The sequence below is a fragment of the Alosa alosa genome, chromosome 23 (assembly GCF_017589495.1).
Source record: "Alosa alosa isolate M-15738 ecotype Scorff River chromosome 23, AALO_Geno_1.1, whole genome shotgun sequence".
NCBI lineage: Eukaryota > Metazoa > Chordata > Actinopteri > Clupeiformes > Clupeidae > Alosa > Alosa alosa.
Window position 1 is genome coordinate 422,501 of NC_063211.1, and position 17,500 is coordinate 440,000.

General features: G+C 41.6%; 1 protein-coding gene across 1 annotated transcript in view; it reads right to left on the bottom strand.

Annotated features, from left to right (window-relative positions):
* The window catches only part of LOC125288906 (SLIT-ROBO Rho GTPase-activating protein 1-like), a 99,108-nt gene that overhangs the window by 60,692 nt on the left and 20,916 nt on the right, over window positions 1-17,500 (bottom strand). The window contains exons 2-3 of the mRNA XM_048235612.1: window positions 7,295-7,490; window positions 185-347 (exon numbers count right to left, since the gene is read on the bottom strand). Coding sequence (XP_048091569.1) covers window positions 185-347; window positions 7,295-7,490 — 359 coding nt within the window. The remainder of the gene's footprint in view (window positions 1-184; window positions 348-7,294; window positions 7,491-17,500) is intronic.

The following is a 17,500-nucleotide window of genomic DNA, read 5'->3' on the forward strand; positions in this document are numbered from 1 at the left end:
TGTGTGTGTGTGTGTGTGTTTGGAAAATGTTTTGGAAGCACAGATTAGAACAACAACTCGATCATGAATAAAACAGCACTAGGGAACACATAAATAATACACTCCATGGCCAACACATATTTAGTGAATGTGTACTGAAGTTATACAAATATATGGATGAGTATGTGTGTGTGTGTGTGTGTACCTTCTTGAGCAGTCGTGTAGTGTCTTCACTGATGTGAGCGAAGCGTGTTATGACGTTGTTCAGGTACAGGTCACTCAGAGTGGCGTGGTCTTTGCTCTCGCGGCGAACCTCGTTCAGGAGCAGGTACCAACAGTTCACTGGAGACAGAAGGTTCTGGTCTTTCCTGAAAAGAGCAACACACAACATGCATTGGACCTCTGTTGGAGTGTGTGTGTGTGTGTGTGTGTGTGTGTGTGTGTGTGTGTGTGTGTGTGTATGTGTGGTGTGTGTGTGTGTGTGTGTGACTAAAATTCAATACAAAAAAATAAGATTCCACACAGCAATGTAAAATTTAACTTTTAAGAGTACGATATTTGCATATGTTTTTTGTTTGCGTTTTAAATGTTTTATAATGCAGGTTCTGTATCTTCATCTGATGGACACAAAATACACACATATAATAACATCCAAAATCATAAACACAGAATCCCTAGAATGGATACACACGCAACAGGCACACAGACCCCAACGTACACACAATCCCTAGAATGGATACACACGCTCACATCACCTAGTTATCACCATCATCATCATCATCACTATTGTGGCCATCATCACTCTAAGCATCACTAGCTAGCAGTAAAGATAGCACACTGAGCGCTAGCAGTAAAGCATAGCACACTGAGCGTTGTGGCCATCCTGTGTGCATTAGAATGGAAGTCTACCAAGGGAACCAGCAAGCACCACCCCCCTCCAGGGACACAGGGAGGGGGACTTGAGGTCAGCCACTAGCCAGCACACTGGGAGGGAGAATGGGGAGGAGAGAGGATGAGGATGAGGATGAGATGAAACACAGAGAGGTGGAGAGTTGGAGAGCATGGGTGATGGAGATGCTAAGAGACAGAGGGTACAGGTTAGATATATCTGTGCCTCTGACAGATCATCTCTTGGCTACTGACCTTAGCATGACAGCTATATCTTCCTGCACATTACATGGTGTCAGCTGACAGGTTATACTGCATGCTGTAGAGAGCAGTGAATGGTTATTGAAGCGACTAGCGACTAGCAAATGGCTGTTGAGGAGGTAAGTAGTGCAGGCGCTCAGCACAGATAACCCATATGCAATCAATACAATATATCGCTCTTTTAAATCAATATATACAATATATCACTCTTTTTAGAAAAGAATCCAATATGCAATCAATATATATAATATATCACTCTTTTTAGAAATGAATCCACTAGATCAGGCGTGCATGTACTGAACCTGTCATTCAACAACTACCATAGCTAAATGATAATTGTTCAACAGCTACCATAGCTAAATGATAGACAATCTCTTTCAACAATCTCACTCTAAGCTGTCATAGTGGTTGCACAATGACACTTTCAAAAACGAAATCTAGATATGTATAATTAGATACAGTATGTTAAGATATAGCAGCTTGGTTTGAACAAACCCTTGCTCTCTATGGACAGCTTAACATTAAACATCTTGATTTAGCTTGATTTTTGCTGATAAATGAAATGTAATTTCACAGAATGCTCCACTAATTATGATGATGGAGGTGGTGATGGTGGTTTATGATAATGACGATAACAGATGAGATGTCGCCTGAGCGTTGTAAACTTGATAAGATTCAGCAGGCACATGCAGGGGCTACTCTGTCAGGACCCCATGAATCAGACTGCACCCCAAGTATGACCCCCTGAATCAGACTGCACCCCAAGCACACACACACACACACACACACACAGACACAGGACCCCCTGCAGCACGTGACGGGGAGACATGTGTGAAGATGTCTGTCGTTCATTACGCTCCCTCTCTCTCTCTCTCCTCCTCTCCCTATCCCTCCCTCCCTCCCTCTCTCTCTCCCTCTCCCTCTCTCTCTCTCTCTCTCTCTCACTCATCCTCTCGTTCACAGCTGAATTTAATCTACATTAATGAGAAACACACACACAAACATGGTGCCGAGAGAGTAGGACACTTCAAACAAACACACACACACACACACAGAGGGAGAGAGAGAGCTTCCTCTGCAAAAAGGAGCCTAGGTCTTCTCTTTCTCTTGCTCGGTCTCTCTCTCCCTCACACATACATACACACTTGATTTCTCACCCATGAACAGCGAGAAAGGCATTGTGGGTAATACATTCAAGACATCGTCCTTCTCATATCCTAGCAAACCTCAGCGGAACAAAAGAGTGAGAAAAGAGAAAGAGAGAAAGAGAAGAGAGGGATCCATGAAGAGGGAGATGGAGAGGGAGTGGTGCAGAGGAGGGATATGGAAGAGGAGAGCGTGTGTGTGTGTGTGTGTGTGTGTGTCAGCTAGGAGATCTGTGAGAGTGCACACACTACAACTGTGTGTGTGTGTCAGCTAGGAGATCTGTGAGAGTGCACACAATACAACTGTGTGTGTGTGTCAGCTAGGAGATCTGTGAGAGTGCACACAATACAACTGTGTGTGTGTGTGTATGTGTGTATGTGTCAGCTAGGAGATCTGTGAGAGTGCACACAATACAACTGTGTGTGTGTGTCAGCTAGGAGATCTGTGAGAGTGCACACAATACAACTGTGTGTGTGTGTCAGCTAGGAGATCTGTGAGAGTGCACACAATACAACTGTGTGTGTGTGTCAGCTAGGAGATCTGTGAGAGTGCACACAATACAACTGTGTGTGTGTGTGTATGTGTGTATGTGTCAGCTAGGAGATCTGTGAGAGTGCACACAATACAACTGTGTGTGTGTGTGTATGTGTGTGTGTGTCAGCTAGAAGATCTGTGAGAGTGCACACAATACAACTGTGTGTGTGTGTGTGTGTGTGTGTGTGTGTGTGAGAGAGGAAAGAAAGCCCAAGATGGGGGAGAGAGAGCACACACACACATGCACACACAAAGAGCACACACACACATGCACATGCACACACATAGAGCACACAGATGGGCTAAGAGGGCAAGGGAGAGAGAGGAGAGAAGGATTCAGTGAGAAACTGCAGGAAAAAAAGAGACAGAGAGAAAGGAGAGAGGGATTCAGTGGAAGTGTGTGTTTATGAGAGAGAAGGATGAGGGAGGGAAAGAGAAAAGTCATAGAGGGGATGTCTATGCATCATATGACACAAGATGGGCAGAAAAAAGTGCTATTTCTTATTACCAGCGGTCAGAATGAAATAGGCTTTAAATAATGTATGTTCTTCTCTATCTCCCTCCATCTCTGTCAGACTTTCACCCTTTTCTCCAGACAAAGCACGCACACACACACACACACACACACACACACACACACACACACACACGTCTGTCAGGACAGACTGGCTCCTTCTTAGACAGACTGAATAAAATACACAGAAACATCTCCCATCTTTCCCCAAACAGCCAGACTGACAGACAGACTGACTGAATGACAGTCACAAAAAACCATGTACAGTGGGCAGTGCTTCGACTTGGCCAGCTTCCCTCGCGGTCAGCGCCTGGGATCACGCGGTATCACGCGACTTTAATTTGTATTTTTCCAGGGACGCTGCAACGACGCTGCAACAACCCAAACAACCGGCAGATGTCTCAAGTGAGCAGGGTGTCTCGTAAAAAGAAATGGAGCCTGGAAAACCCTACACAGACTTCACTACAGACTTTAGCAGACTGGTTTAGAAATAATGTAATAGCCAGAAATATGCCTGCCCTGCCCTAATAAAGAAATATTTGGTTAACTGCGAGTGAATCCCGCTTGCAGCCGTGAAAGAAACGCAAGACAAATTAAACATTCTGGTTTTCTCCGAAAGTGCAACGATGATAGACAGACATCATTTGGAAAAATATATAGAGCATATTAACCTCCATTGCTCAGCCAAATGCCTTCCTGTTACGTCCTGTTATCAAGGAGTTACAGGCGATAAACTATTTTTGATGGTCACAAGTTTACTTCATTAGCGTTTATTTTTTTGATTATTAAAGAGTGTTTTTCATTTAAAGGCTTGACTTTGTGCTTATTCAGTAGAGCATTTAGTGCTCTCCCCAATCCTAGACGTTCACATTGCTTGTTTTTTTGTAATGGATGCAACCGCGAGATATGCTTCTCATAGGCGCCGATACCGTGGATGCTCCGTCTCTCGGGCACCCACTGAAAACATCGAGCACCCACATGTGCCAGCTTATAGTCCCGGCTAAATTTACATTAATTTAAAATCAAACATCGCAGTTAATGTTAAATTCAGCATCTCTCATAATGTGATTTGCTATGTTGCTGTCAATCCCCTACTCCATATACTAACCACCAATGAGAGAGTCTCTCGTATGAAAATTCCTGACACTTCCCACCTGAAGAATTAACGCAAGGCTTTGTCGGGTCTTCAGCCCCGAATGTTTAAAATGTATATAGCCCTAAATATAATTTTAAAAGTAGTCTGACAAAGCTTATTGTTTTGTGACACAGCTAAACACTGGTACCTCATAGAACGTCTATAACATAGCCTAGGTGGTCACAACTTACAAAAGCAAAGCAGATAGAAAGAACTCACGCAAATCTAGCCTACAACACGCAGACAGCTTCATGCGCAGGGGAGAGAGCGCACAGGTGCTTTATGATTGTTGGCTTCTGATGGTATCTTGCTAATTCACTGAACTGCATTAGGTGACACAAATGGTATTGCCTTTATCTTATAACTCCTTGTCTGAGCTACTACCAGGCCTATGGAATGTTTATTGACTTGAAAAATACGCTAATTTTTGCAAACGCTATGTAGATCGTTTCTCGTACCATTTAATTTCTCAGAATGGTCTACTAGGCCTACAATAACGTCATCACCAAATACATCTTTTATTTTTAGTTGATCAACCACAAAGAGTAGCATAGGCCTACTGTGCACAGTGCACTGACGACTGTAGCAGCCCAAGGTAACCAGTTGTTGTAGATGAAGGGCAACCACTTGTTTCAGATAGCCTGGACAACATGTTACCTGGGTGTTGCCTACGTTATTAATTGATGGTAGCCTACAATAGTTAATTGTATCGCATAACATATTAGTTGGCTCAAAGACTAGGGAATCAGGCTGGACAGAGTCACGCATGTGTTGCTTTTGCGGGTTCGAATCCAGTTTAATGCTAGTTTTCAAAACATATATTTTTTTACATGTCTTTTGTCCGAGTGGCTGTAATGTAGCCGAGCGCTCATGGTGTATGAAAAGCGACTTCAAACCGCCTAAAACAACTTGTTTGTGAATGTCTGACAACTGCTGCAGCGCATGCACACGCAAGGAAACAAATAGGTGGAGAAACCAGAAGGCAGACAACACCGGACCGATTTTAAGGCTATTTCGCATAGGCTACTCAATGGTGCTATTTCACACGCATTATAGCGACCCCCCACTCACCGGGGTTAGTGGAAGGTGTTAATAGACAATTGGCATAGTCTACAGTGGACTAGGGCTGTCAAAATTGCTCAAAAATGACGTTTGAATATCCCCTCTAAAATAAACACATGTATTCGAATATATTGGAATTTCTAGGCTATTTTATTTGCGCATTATGTCAGTGATGCGCATCATGTCATCTGTTTTTAACTTTTTGTATGGTTATTGCTTGACAGGGGGGATCCCAAGCAGCTTTCAGCCATAAGGCTACTTTGAGAACATTTCCTAATTCACCCGACACTGATATTCAAAATGTTGAAACTATTTCGGCATAGCCTATAAGCAGTTTAATTAAATGTAATGTTAGTTGTAAACAAACGGGCTACTTGGTGAGGCTTGGCCTCACAGATGCGCTCGTGCCTTAAATGGCAATAAAAATCTTCACGATATAGGCCTATTAACTGACCACCCGATTCACGTTGGCTGGGGGGCAGGGGGGCCATCAGACATTTGTTCCCAAGGTCTATGAATTGTTAATCCGGCCCTGCCCCCAACGAACGCAACTTTCCACCTCTGAGACAGCTTAAAAGATGTCGAGAGGACTCCTAACTCTCTAAGACCTACTTACTGTAGGCTGCGCAAACCACAGGCCTTTTTTTTGGGCAAGCCTGCATTTGAGGCAGGCCTTCTGTGGAAGAATTTTATATAAATCCTGCGCTAACAGTAATCCTCCTACCCCCCGCTACCACAGCTAGTGTATATAGTGTGGCATGCTCACGCTTTATGTCTCCTTCTTGCAAACTAGGCCTATAGCCCAACCATTTACATCTTCAAAAATAACAACTTGCCAGATATGCCTTCATAGGCTTCATTCAGCATTTTGTTCTTCCACTGGAAATTACTCTTCTACATTTGCTGCCTGCTGTATCCTTTCTGTTTGTATTGTTTAGAAAACGTTTGACGTCTTGAGTTAATGTATTAAACATTGTTTGCTGGTAACCATCCACAAATAGCCTACAGATTCTTGCGTGCGTACATTCTCTATTCTCTCCAAAATGTGCCCGTTCTATAGGCTGGCCAAGTGTGTAATTCTGCGGCATAAAGCAGATGTATTTGTTTATTGTACAGAAAAATAAAAAATGACATGTCAAGCAGTCAATTGACTACATTGCAGTCAAGAAGTAGGGCAAATTCATTTACGAAACCAAAACGTTGTCATAGTTGTCTAAGCCTCTATAGCGTAGCCTGTTAAAAACGTCGCTAGATAGTATTAAATCGCCAACATTGTTTTCTGCAAAAGCCTACCCAAGGCTATAGATTAATTCTGAACAGTTATTTCTTTACTGGCTCAATTATCACACCACTGTTTTGATTTGCGTAGTTTCGTTACCCCCCAACACTGACAATAATGTAGACAGCAAATTTCGATTTAGATTTTCGTTACCACCGTGTAGTCAAGCCTTAAGCCATACCCAAGTAACCTAAATCGAGGTAATGTTTAATTATTCATGATTTATTTTGTTATTGAATTCGTAGGCTGGGATTACTCTCGGCAACAATTATGTTTAATGATAGCCTCCTGCTTTTTCAGAAGGGGCGGCAGGCAGAGCGATATACAGTGGCAGAGCGACGCACAGTGGCTGAAAGTGGTACTAAAGCTTCACTCCTCGTAATGCGCGACTGAAGTGGTCATTTGAAAGCGATGCCCACTGTACACACACACACACACACACAGACACACACAGAGACACACAGAGACACACAGAGACACACACACACACTCCTACTTGTATTGTTGGTGATCCTTGGTGCTGCGTGTCTTGGCCATGAAGCGCTCGGCAAGCTTCTCTAAGTTGCGTGAGTACTCGCTCTCGATCTCCGACTTCTTCCGGAAGAAATCCTGCAGGTCCTGAAGCAGCTGTACTCGCATGTCCGTCTGCTGTTCCAGAACCTTCTGTTGCTCCACCAGCTGAGCCCGGATTTCTGCAAACACACACACACACACACATATTTTTCACACATTTTTTATTTGCAATTTGCATGCAATCCAGACATGTTTTGAAGGCATTTTTTCAATGAGCACAGCAGTGGCGTTAATGCAAATGATGGTGCAGAACACACATGATAAACAACACAGCAACATGACAATATGACAAAACACACATGATCAACAAGACAGCAACATGACGACATGACAAAACACACATGATAAACAACACAGCAACATGACAAAACGATGACGTATCATCACAGCTAGTGCCCAGGGTTATTGCATCTATTTGATAGGATTCATGGACGTATCATCACAGCTAGTGCCCAGGGTTACTGCATCTGTTTGATAGGATTCATGGACGTATTATCACAGCTAGTGCCCAGGGTTATTGCATCTATTTGATAGGATTCATGGACGTATCATCTGGTTGCCGAACTCATGATCTAATTCGTGCTTGACTGTTCGGTTTTTTACTGAATCTGTATTTGTACTGTGGTAGCTAAGCGTCTCACCGTGATGACAGACACACACACACACACATGCAGAAAAGACAGTTTCCTCCATTAAAGTATGTAAAAGTATTTATTTGATGATATGTTATTAACATTCTACAATATAATAATCAAGACATGATATATCAATAACAGCAGTAGCAGTAATAATGTTCGGTAATGCCATGTATTTCATGTTATTACGGTAATGCCATGTATTTCATGTTATTACGGTAATGCCATGTATTTAATGTTATTATGGTAATATAATAATCAACATATAAATATAGAAAATAATGCCAACCCCCGAGGTGCTGGCAAGGGAAAATAAACTAAGAAAAAACTTTGTCGCCGCACACTCTATCTCTTAATTCTTTTATTCCAACTTTTCGCCTGTCAGCCTTTGTCAAGGTTCCTGATGTGGACACTAGCAAATCCAGTCTTAAAGCACCAGGTGTCAAGGGCACTCTGGGTATCTCACCAGGTGTGTAATCAAGCTAGGTCCACACAATCAATTATGATGCACCTAACCACAACAAAGGAATTGTATCAAGACAATTACAGAAACAATAGTGTTCATAAATTACAATATTTACAAAATTGACAAAACAGTCAGCATACCATATATCCAACAAGTTATATTATACACATTGTGTCTTTACCTAATTCATCATAGTCACTAATTACAGTACATCAAATGTATGTTTAGTACAAATACTCAATATTGTCACTTTCAATCCATTCAACACTTTCAAACATGTCTATATGAAGTTTATTTTAAATAAAAGGTCTCAAATCCAGTTCTTCATTCAGACCATTGGGTCTTAGAGTCCGTAGATGGGAAATCCAAAAAGCCTCCCTCTTTAGTAAAATTGTTTCAAAGTTCCCTCCCCTCTTGTTGCACCTTTTTAATCCTTGTGTATTTTAAGGATGATATTGGGTGATTAAACTCCATAAAATGTTGGGCCACAGGATAGATGCTATTTTGGCATCTTATGGTACTTCTGTGTTCCGCAATCCTCTGTTTTACAGTTTTTCTCAGTCGCTTTGGTGCTTTTCTCACATCACTATTAACATTTGCACAGCAGTTAGTGCAAATCTCAAAACAATTAGTGCAAACTTCAAAACCTAGTGGATGACCTGAAAAAGCACGTCACTTGCTCAAAATGGATAGTCCATTCCTCAAAAGCAGGTATTCATGTCAATGAAACTGTCAGTGTCATCAAAATGAGAAGTCTTGACACATTTTTACCGTATGCTCTTTGCAATTCTACAGCATTGTGACAGAATTTGATAACTAGTTTTTCAATTAGCAACAATTTTGTATGTAATGACTCAAGCAATGAAAGAAAGACTATTAGTTTTATTGGGAACGACTATTCAGGATTCATAAGTATAGTTCATTTTGACTGACATGACATAAGCAAATGACAATGTTAAAAAACAGCAAAGAATTGTATGAAAGCAACTGATACATGTCCAAAAGTATTTGCATTTTGTTCAGAGGAAGGAGAAATTGCTACTATGATGTGCACAAATGACTAAATGTTGTGGAGGTTGAAGAATTTAAGTTATGAGAATTTTCATTCTGATCTGAAAAAAGCACCAAAGCGACTGAGAAAAACTGTAATTCACGAGAGGAGTTGTCCCCACATACGCTTTTCCGCACGGACAGGTCAGCATGTAAATCACCCCTTTTGTGTTGCATGAAATTACACCTTTAATATTTATCTTTTCGCCAGTGTGTGGATGGTTAAAATATCTTTTCTTCGAAGTGGAGTTGCATTGGGCACATGCTCCACATTTACAATTTCCGAGGGATGGGTGTTAAGCGTGTTTGAGAGGGTGGTGGAGGGGTGGGGACGTATTCAGACTGTACTAACTCATCCCTCAGATTTCGGCCACGTTTAAACACAACAGTTGGGAGATTCTTGTATAAATGTTTAATGGTCTCATCTTTTTGTAAGACATGCCAATGAGTTTGAATATTTTTTTTAAATTGTTCAGATGTTTTGGTATATTTGGTGATAAATAAATTTGAATTCATATCTTTCTTTTTCTTAGGTTTAAAAAACTCTTCTCTTGTTTTTGAGAGGATCTTTTTGGTGGCTTCTTCAATACTCTTTTCACTATATCCACGTCTTTTAAACTTATTTTGTGCCTCTGTCAAGTGATGTGAGAAGTCAGATTCTTTCTTACAGATCCGCCTCAGTCTACAAAATTGACTGTAGGGTAAACTTTTTTAAGGGTAGAGGATGGTAACTATCTGCCCTTAACTCATTGAATGCCAAGCGGTTTTCGGAAGCTTTGTCCTAGAGTGCCAGCAATCTAGACCATTGTTGAGGATTTTTGTACAGCCACAGCATATTCTCTGTTATAGCTATGAACACATACAATGGCTCGTTTGAAAGGTGAGACTTTAAGCTCTCAGTGGGTGCAAACCGTGTATTTCTACACGCTTCTGTTCCTGAGAAATCACAAGCTAAACAGTGGCTAGTTTTCATCAAAATCGCGTTTTTTTTTCTAGAAATGGAGATATAACGTCTTTCATGAAATATGAAGTGTTGCCTGTAAAGTTTCCGGGAAGTGACCTGGCGAGACTGCCACCTAGTGATAGACCCACGAAAATGGCCTGGGTTTGAGCTGACGTGCATGCGTCACTGATTCGACCCAAAGTGGCAACAGAGATATGATTAATGTCTAGATAAAATGTCCAGATTGTGCGTTTTCATGAGTTTTCGATCGTCATATATTTCATTTCCATTCATCACAGAGTTCCCAAAATCACATATAAGGTGTGTTAAGAGTGTCTAGTTTCGTAATTTTAAAAAAAAAGCTAAAAACGTAATATTACATTTTTGGCACTCAATGAGTTAAGAGGGTATTTCTATCAGTTTGTTTAGTGTATAGATCAGTATATAGTCCACCCTCTCTTTTTAAGATCCATAGATCAAGAAAATTCATTTTGGTTGGGTCCTTTTCCATAGTAAAAGATAGATGTTGTGTTGAGGTGTTGAGGAGGTCATGGAGTGACATTAGTTCATTCTCATTTCCCTTAAACACAATAAAAATGTCATCTAAAAAGCATTTCCAGAGTAAGATTTTATGAAAGAAAGGGTTATTGTTTGGGTTCAAAATGACTGTATGTTCCCAAAAGGCTACATATAAAGAAGCATAACTAGGTGACATTGGCGATCCCATTGAGCTCCCCCATTCTTTTAAGTAAAAGTCATCATCAAACGTAAATAAATTATGCGTAAGTACAAATTCAGCCATGTGTGTAATTGTTTCATTAGATGCCAAGTTTGTTTTTTCGTTGGCTCAGGAAGTATTCAATTGCCTTAATGCCTCCACTGTATGGTACGTTTGTGTATAGGGATACAATATCAAAACTGGCAAGTATAACCTCATCTGTGATAGTAACAATAGAACAGTTTCCACCTATCATGTCACCTGAGTCTTTAACATAAGATGGCAGTGATTCCACAATTGGTCTTAGGAAGAAATCCACATATTTGGACATATTGGCAGTTAAAGAGTCAATGCCAGAGACAATTGGACGGCCTGGTGGTTTTGTAAGCCTTTTGTGTATTTTAGGCAGTGTGTAGAAAATAGCCATCTTTGGGGATTTATTATTCAGAAAATCATATTCCCGTTTTGTATATAACAGAATTTTGTATATAATAATCAAGAGATGATATATCAATTACAGCAGTAGCAATAATAATGTTAGGTAATGCCATGTATTTCATGTCATTAAGGTAATGCCATGTATTTAATGTTATTATGGTAATATAATGTAGCGTGAAAGTTTTGTTTAAAGCATGTCGTTTTTTCGACGTATGACTTGTCTGCCATCTAGTGGAGTGGAGGTCGAACGAAATATGACACCCTATTTGACTAAATCGGCCGTTTTATTCAGCACCGCATCTTGTCGAGTAAATTCGACCGTGGCGCCTAGAGGGTTAATGTTATCCTTGCTTATTGTCTTTCCACTTTGCTTATTGTGTGGATTTATACTGTATGATTTAAACTGGCATATCTTACATAGACAGTGTTGCAGAACTGTTTTTACATACAAGTTGGTTCAATATTGCAAACAACTCATCTATATTATATTTGACCATGTCTGCTCGCGGACCACTTGGGATAGCTTGCGGACCACCAGTGATCCCCGGACCACACTTTGAGAAACACTGGCCTACGAATATGACAGTGGTCCAGTCAAATCTTTTACTGTCTATGGTCAAATCCCAGCCGAGCTATAACTGTAGCTCAACTTACCTGTGCATGTAAACATACTGACTGACAAAAAATCAGAATGAGTAATTATAACAGACGAGTAGCCCTGTGGACACACAATATTGTTGGAAAATTGAGATGTGTGAAACACTATTTGACTCAAATGGTAATTAGAAATAATTTGTTATAAAAAAAAGACTAAAATGTGTTGACTAAAACTGACTAAGATACCTTTAGTTTTCTTTTGACTAAAACTAGACTAAAATGACGAGACTTTTAGTCGACTAAAATTTGACTAACAAAAATGATATTTGAATGACTAAATATGACAAAGAGTAAAAAGGACATTTCGTCACAAGACTAAGACTAAATTAAAAATAGGTGACAAAATGAACACTATGGTTCAGTGAGTAGGCCTATTGTGTAGACTAATTATAGGCTACTGATGAAGTAGGTCTAATCTTTTTCTTTTTAGCTAGGGTTAGTTAAGTGGTCCTGAAACTGAAAAAGTTTGAGAAACACTGTCGTAGGCCAAAGTATTAATGTTTGACTCCGCCTCGCTAGATGGCGATATGCACCCAAACACAACACATTCCCCAAACAGACTCTCCATCTTAGCCATAGCTAACTTGCTAGCGAACTTTCCATATTAGCTTACTTGCTAGCAAACTTTGCATCATCAGTCTAACTAGTTAAATAGTTGACATTACATGATGAACATTTTCGTATGGACATTCTGGGGGATGTTAATTTGTAGGAGAGAAGCTTACAACTTCTGGGTATGTAGCATTGTGGCATTAGCTTAGGTAGTTAGCTTGCTACACAGGGTGGCAGCAACAGCACGTAGACAAGCCTACAGGAAAGCTGCTGCGTATGAACTCATTCGGAATATTTTGAAAACGTAACAGCTAGATATTCTGTCTTCTCATTTTGTAGACGAAAATGAAGAGAGATTATCTTTCATGCAAAAAAAAGGTTTTTGACGAACATATTTCCTCTCGTCTCGTCTGACGAAATTAACACTACGGTAATGGCATGTAGTTAATGTTATTACGGTAATGCCATGTATTTAATGTTATTACGGTAATGCCATGTATTTCAGTTGAAGGCCAGAGAAGCTGAAGGGAAAAAGCTGTAGCCCGTATGGACCGTCCTCTACTTGTCCAAATATGGGCTGTCGTATAGACCGTCCTGCATCCTGCTCTCTACTTGTCCAAATATGGGCTGTGACCGTCCTGCATCCTGCGCTCTACTTGTCCAAATATGGGCTGTCGTATGGACCGTCCTGCATCCTGCGCTCTACTTGTCCAAATATGGGCTGTCATATGAACCGTCCTGCATCCTGCGCTCTACTTGTCCACATTTAAAGAGGCCAGCCACCCTGAGCATTAGGAAAATATGAGATATTACACAATAATTGAACTTACTCTTTAATCATTTTCAAAAAGTTTAATAATTATATTTCGTTCTTGTTACAGAGCCAATTGCATGATATGATTGGCGGATGTTGAGGACTTTTGATTAATATTAGCCTAGGCTTACTCTAAAGGTGTTTGAGTGATCAAGTGCTTGGTCAAGCCAAGTCATGCCCCGCTGTCGTCCTTTTCCTTGTTGGCTAATGACCTCCACTTCTCCATGGTCAAGGCCCCATTCTGGTGGTTAACCGTGGACACCAATTATCAGTTTATGGTAAACTGTGGGAATTAATTAGCAGACTGAGGTCAATGCTGTTTGTGTTCTTATTTGTAAGTAGAAGTACTTGCTGGTTCATCAAGCTGAAGATCCAGATCCAGATCCCCCGGCTTTAAATTTGAAAAGATTCCACAAAGGACATACATACACATGCACACACACCACCCACACCCAGAGGGACTTCCATCTCAGAGATGCCACCAGGGACACACACACACATACAGAGGACAGACACACACACACACACACACACACGTTCAATGAAGCCAAAGTGTGCAATATTTTTTTTAATAGTTTTTTAATTTCTCTCTCTCTCTCTCTCTCTCTCTCTCTCTCTCTCACACACACACACACACAAACTAGCTCATACCCAAAGAGACTCCAGGCTTAGAGGACTTCCTGAGGATGCGCACATATATCTGTCAGTGCAATCACTCCCACAGGAGTTGAGGCTTCACACGATGAACTCCCACTCCACTGACGGCGAGGCTTTTACGACCACACGGGGACCCATAGCACACTTAACTTGAGACAACAGAGCTAGCATGTCATGTCAATTCATGATGGCACAACAGAGCTAGCATGTCATGTCAATTCATGATGGCACAACAGAGCTAGCATGTCATGTCGCTTCATGATGGCAAAACAGAGCTAGCATGTCATGTCAATTCATGATGGCACAACAGAGCTAGCATGTCATGTCGCTTCATGATGGCACAACAGAGCTAGCATGTCATGTCAATTCATGATGGCACAACAGAGCTAGCATGTCATGTCAATTCATGATGGCACAACAGAGCTAGCATGTCATGTCAATTCATGATGGCACAACAGAGCTAGCATGTCATGTCAATTCATGATGGCACAACAGAGCTAGCATGTCATGTCGCTTCATGATGGCACAACAGAGCTAGCATGTCATGTCAATTTATGATGGCACAACAGAGCTAGCATGTCATGTCGCTTCATGATGGCACAACAGAGCTAGCATGTCATGCCAATTCATGATGGCACAACAGAGCTAGCATATCATGTCGCTTAACAGAGCTAGCATGTCATGTCAATTCATGATGGCTTTCCTGCAGCAGCCAGTGGTATGATCTCCATTAAACAGGGATCTCAGGACTAACACAAAGGGCAACTGGTCACCATCAAGTAGCTAGTTACTGGTTAAGCAATCTAACAGTAGCTAGTTACTGGTTAAGCAATCTAACAGTAGCTAGGAGGAAGCAGGTCCACACAGACAGCGTGAGGAAGCAGATCCATGTAAACAGCGTGAGGAAGCAGGTCCACACAGACAGCGTGAGGAAGCAGGTCCACACAGACATGCAGGGGAACTGGGCGACGGGTTACTATTGAAATGGAATGTTCACACAAAATCATTCAAATTGAACTGTTCTGAAAAAACATTTTCACTCCAAATGTTTGTCTCTGTTCAGTGTTCACAGAATGTGAACACACCTCCGGTCATCCCAAATGCAGCCTCTGGAGCTTGATGTTGTCGCTCGACGCCGGCCAGCACCAGGTCGTGAGTCCAGCCACTAGCTGATCAAGCGCCTGCTCTCACTGGACTCTACAACACTATCTGATTTGACAAGCACAGCCGCACCTCCAGCGTCCATACTGTGGTCACATTAGAATTAATCCTGCCTTTCAAATCATGGACATATTTGTTAAACACTTTAATTGGTTAATGTTCTGCATTATGCCCAATATTCCAATATGTGGTTTAATGTTCTGCATTTCTCACTAGTGGGTCACTTTGACGCTAAAGTATGATTCCACGTAATGACTCCGTCAGCAGTGTAACGCACCATGTCACAAAACTCCACAGCACCTTTCGGGATTCGGTGGAATGGGAGACTCACATCATGGATGTGCAGCCGACAAACGTGCAGCAACTGTGTGAATCTAAGGAAAATCTCTGAGGAATGTTCCAGCACCTTGCTGAATCTATGCCACCAAGAATTTCAACAGTTCTGAGGGCAAAATGGGGTCCAACCCGGTGCTAGTTGGGTAGCAAGGTGTACCTAATGAACTAGTACCAGATACTGGTTGGGTAGCAAGGTGTACCTAATGAACTAGTACCAGGTACTGGTTGGGTAGCAAGGTAGGTACTGGTTGGGTAGCAAGGTAGGTACTGGTTGGGTAGCAAGGTGTACCTAATGAACTAGTACCCAGTGCTAGTTAGGTAGCAAGGTGTACCTAATGAGCTAGTACCAGGTACTGGTTGGGTAGCAAGGTGGGTACTGGTTGGGTAGCAAGGTGTACCTAATGAACTAGTACCCGGTGCTAGTTAGGTAGCAAGGTGTACCTAATGAACTAGTACCAGGTGCTGGTTGGGTAGCAAGGTGTACCTAATGAACTAGTACCAGGTGCTGGTTGGGTAGCAAGGTGTGCCTAATGAACTAGTACCAGGTGCTAGTTGGGTAGCAAGGTGTACCTAATGAACTAGTACCAGGTACTGGTTGGGTAGCAAGGTGGGTACTGGTTGGGTAGCAAGGTGTACCTAATGAACTAGTACCCGGTACTAGTTAGGTAGCAAGGTGTACCTAATGAACTAGTACCAGGTGCTGGTTGGGTAGCAAGGTGTACCTAATGAACTAGTACCAGGTGCTAGTTGGGTAGCAAGGTGTACCTTGAAGTGGCCAGTGAGTGGACACCATAGCATTATATGAGTGTTGTAGGGTATTGAGTGCTGTTGTAGGGTATTGAGTGTATTGAATGCTGTTGTAGGGTATTGAGTGCTGTTGTAGGGTATTGAGTGCTGTTGTAGGGTATTGAGTGTTTTGAGTGCTGTTGTAGGGTACTGAGTGTTGTAGGGTATTGAGTGCTGTTGTAGGCTATTGAGTGCTGGTATTGAGTGCTGTTGTAGGGTATTGAGTGATGTTGTAGGGTATTGAGTGCTGGTATTGAGTGCTGTTGTAGGGTATTGAGTGATGTTGTAGGCTGTTGAGTGTATTGAGTGATGTTGTAGGGTATTGAGTGCTGGTATTGAGTGCTGTTTTAGGGTAGTTGAGTGCTGTTGTAGGGTATTGAGTGCTGGTATTGACTGTTGTTGTAGGCTAATGAGTGCTGGTATTGAGTGCTGTTGTAGGGTATTGAGTGCTGGTATTGAGTCCTGTTGTAGGGTATTGAGTGATGTTGTAGGGTATTGAGTGCTGGTATTGAGTGCTGTTGTAGGGTATTGAGTGATGTTGTAGGGTATTGAGTGCTGGTATTGAGTGCTGTTGTAGGGTGCTGTTGTAGGGTATTGAGTGCTGGTATTGAGTGCTGTTGTAGGGTATTGAGTGCTGTTGTAGAGTATTGAGTGCTGGTATTGAGTGCTGTTGTAGGGTATTGAGTGCTTTAGGAGAAATCGGGCTGAGGCAACAGGTAAGAGGGCCAATACAAGGGTGCAGTTGGGCCAATACAAGGGTGCAGTTTATTTACAATATGATATAGTCCACTAGTCCCATTCCAACGTTCAGTCACACCCAACGTGATGAAAGTGAAGGTGACAGTTAACATAGATAAAAAAAAAAAATCAAAATCAAATGGTCTTAAATGGCAACATGCCAATATACAAAAACAGA